General features: G+C 56.0%; 1 protein-coding gene across 1 annotated transcript in view; it reads left to right on the top strand.

The window, feature by feature from the left end:
• Window positions 1–3,429, top strand: part of SHC2 (SHC adaptor protein 2) — a 33,477-nt gene that overhangs the window by 12,487 nt on the left and 17,561 nt on the right. Inside the window, exons 5-8 of the mRNA XM_004378536.1 lie at window positions 1,143–1,196; window positions 1,381–1,432; window positions 1,528–1,654; window positions 3,048–3,201. Coding sequence (XP_004378593.1) covers window positions 1,143–1,196; window positions 1,381–1,432; window positions 1,528–1,654; window positions 3,048–3,201 — 387 coding nt within the window. The remainder of the gene's footprint in view (window positions 1–1,142; window positions 1,197–1,380; window positions 1,433–1,527; window positions 1,655–3,047; window positions 3,202–3,429) is intronic.

Here is a 3,429-nt window from a genome sequence, read left to right on the forward strand (position 1 = left end):
TGTGTGTCTGTGAGGATCTTATTGTGTGAGTGTGTGTGCGAACGTGTGGTCTGTGTGAGGATCTTACTGTTTGAGGTTGTGTGAGTGAGGAGACCCTCGGTAGTGCAAACGGGTAACATGCTCAGCTGCTCACTGAAAGATTGGAGGTTGAGTCTACCCAGAAGCGTCTCGGAAAAAAGATCTGGAGATCTGCTTCTGAAAAATCAGCCATTGAAAACCCTACTGAGCACAGTTCTGCTCTGACACACACGGTGTCACCATGAGTGGGGTCGACTCGACGGCAACTGGTTGTTGACTGGTTGGGTGTGTGCGTGGGGGTGCAGGTGGGTGTATCTGTCTGTGTGTCAGAGGGGTGTTAACAAGTGTCTGTGTGTCTGTATGAGTGTCTGTGAGTGGGTGTCTATGTGAGTGTGTGTCTGGGTGTCTGTGAGTGTCTGTGTCTGGGTGTCTGTGAGTGTCTGTGTGTTTGAGTGTCTGTGTGAGTGTCTGTCTGTGTGTCAGAGGAGTGTTAATATGTGTCTGTGTGTCTGTATGAGTGTCTGTGACTAGGTGTATATGTGTCTGGGTGTCTGTATCTCTGTATGAGTGTCTGTGACTGGGTGTCTATGTGAGTATCTGCCTGAGTGTCTGTGTGTCTGTGTGAGTATCTGTGTGTCTGTGTCTCTGTATGAGTGTCTGGGTGTCTGTATCTCTGTATGAGTGTCTGCGACTAAGTGTCTGTGTGAGTATCTGCCTGAGTGTCTGGGTGTCTGTGAGTGTCTGTGTCTGTGTGAGTGTCTGTGTGTCTGTGTCTCTGTATGAGTGTCTGTGTGTCTGTGTCTCTGTATGAGTGTGTGTCTGTGTGAGTGTCTGTGTGTCTGTGTGTGCGTGTCTGCCTCTGAGGGGTGGTTTGTCCTCTCACACATGCTGTGGGACCTTGGGGGTCCAGTGCCCTTCTTGGCCCTCCTTGCTGGGGGGTACAGGCTGGGGGCTCCACCACCCAGCTGGACTCTCAGTCGTCCTGGTGGATCCCGGACCAGCTGCAGTCTCGCCTTCCCTGGCCTGCCCTCCCACCTTTCCCGTGTGCCCGGCCCACCACCCGCCTGCCCGGTTGCAGGGCTCACTTGCTCCAGGCCCGTGACCAAGTGTCTCTCTGCACACAGACCATCGCCAATCACCACATGCAGTCCATCTCCTTCGCGTCCGGTGGTGACACAGTAAGGCCGGGATGTGGGTGGGGGTCTTCCAGCCTTCTGCTCCTCCAGCCCCGAGACCTGCTCGCCCTTCCCAGCCCCCTCCTGCAGTCTGCTTGGCCCCGTCCCTGCTACATGGCTGGGGGTGGGCGGTTGGGAGTCCCAGATGGGGCCACCAGAGCAGGCCTTGCTGGCTGCTGTCTTCCAGGACATGACGGATTACGTGGCCTATGTCGCCAAGGACCCCATCAACCAGAGAGGTGAGGCTGCCCTGGGAGGCCGGGTGGGTGCCAGCGGGCTGGAGTCATATGGGCTAGTCCTAGCCCCACTGACGCCGCGTGACAAACACCTGCAGCTTGCCACATCCTGGAGTGCTGCGGGGGCCTCGCCCAGAGTGTCATCAGCACCGTGGGCCAAGCCTTCGAGCTGCGCTTCAAGCAGTACCTGCACAGCCCCCCCAAGGTGGTCATGCCCCCGGAAAAGTGAGTGGACCCACCCTCATCCATCCTGGACCTTGGCCTGGCCCCGGCCACCCGGGCGCAGAGCCCAGCTCTCTCCTCTGTGCCTGGGTTGGAATCTCAGCTTTGTTCCCCTCTGCCTGGGTCCTCGGGCTCATCACCGAACCTCCTGGTTTCCTCGTCTGTAAAACCGTGATAAAAGCAGCCCCTGCCTCCCGGGGTCCAGGCAAGGATCGGACGCCCCAGTTGCTGTAAGAAAGCTGTGCCTGGTGCCGAGTCCGCAGCTGCTCTCACTTTTAGCGCCCTTAGTCTGGACCAGGCACCTCCAACTGTTCCGTAAAGGGCCAGACAGTTAATATGGTCGGCTTTGCTGCAAAAGCAGCTGCAGATGCTACATAAACAAGTGAGTGTGGCTGTGGGCCAGTAAAACTTTATTTATAGACACTGAAATCTGAATTTCATGTAACTCACATGGGGCAGAAGGTTAGTCTTTTGATGTTTTCCCAACCACTCAAAAGTTTTATGGTTTAAAAGTACACAGACCATTCCAGCTCGCCAGCGGTACACAGTAGGCTGACGCCGGCTCTGGAGAGCCAGCTGCTCAGCGGGAGAGGTGTGACAGTCTGCCCCCATGAAGATTTACAGCCTTGGAAACCCTACGGGGCAGTTCTACTCTGTCCTATAGAGTGGCTCTGAGTCGGATCGACTCAGTGGCAATGGGTTTGGCTTTTGGTTTTGGATTAATTTGTTAGAAATGCAAGATACGCACGTGATAAAAATGCAAACAGTACTAGAGACTATTCCTGACAAGCACGGTGTTTCTCATGTACTGGGTCTGGGAGGCTGTTCCTCACTGGAGCCGCCTCTGCCTTTTATCTGCAGCATTGTGCTCCACTGCGTGTCCAGCTGTCGTTTATCTGCCCAGTTTCCAGTCAATGGGCAGGCAGGTTGCTCCCACCATTTTGCGCTGACCACGCTCCCCTGTGTGGGCACTTGTTGGATTAAGTTTCTAGAAGTGCAATCACTGCTGATGGCGTTCCGCCTCACCCCACAATATCTGGCTCTGGTAAAAACTTAGCATTAGGTCCCAGCTGCTTGGTGGGCCAGAGTAGGCAGGAAGCGGTAGACGCCGGCCTTCATGAGGACCTGCTAGGTGTTCCTGCCATGGCCCTGGGAGGTGTCCCCAGTTTAGAGACGAGGAGAGAAGGGACCTGTTACTAATTTGACAAGTGTTTCATGCTGAGCTCTATGCTCTGGGGATAGGTGGGGGGGCGGGGATTCGAACCCAGGTCTCCTTGTCTGAGTCCCCATGGGCCTGGCTCATTCCACTGCATGAAGGCCCTGTAATGCATTGTCACTGCAGGCTGGGGTCCATTCCTGGGCTCCCCACATTGCTGTCTGTCCCCTCCCCCTACAGGTTGACTGGGCTGGAAGATTCAGCCTGGGGGGATGAGGAAGTAGCAGAACACAATTACTACAACAGCATCCCCGGGAAGGAGCCGCCCCTGGGCGGGCTGGTGGACTCACGGCTGGCCCTGTCACAGCCCTGTGCCCTGGGCACCCTGGGCCAGGTCAGTTCCCATCCTCTTGGGGTGCAGGGATGTTCCTGGGGACTGACCTCTCAGGCTAATCTCTGGCTTTTCCTCTCCTCCTGTTCCCCTAATCCCAGAGGAAGGTCTCATGCTCTCCCCATCCACCCATCCATCCATCCATCCATCCATCCACCCACCCATCCATCCATCCACCCATCCATCCATCCATCCGTCCATCTGTCCATCCATCCGTTCATCCACCCATCC

Source organism: Trichechus manatus, unplaced genomic scaffold (assembly GCF_000243295.1).
Source record: "Trichechus manatus latirostris isolate Lorelei unplaced genomic scaffold, TriManLat1.0 scaffold00057, whole genome shotgun sequence".
Lineage (NCBI taxonomy): Eukaryota > Metazoa > Chordata > Mammalia > Sirenia > Trichechidae > Trichechus > Trichechus manatus.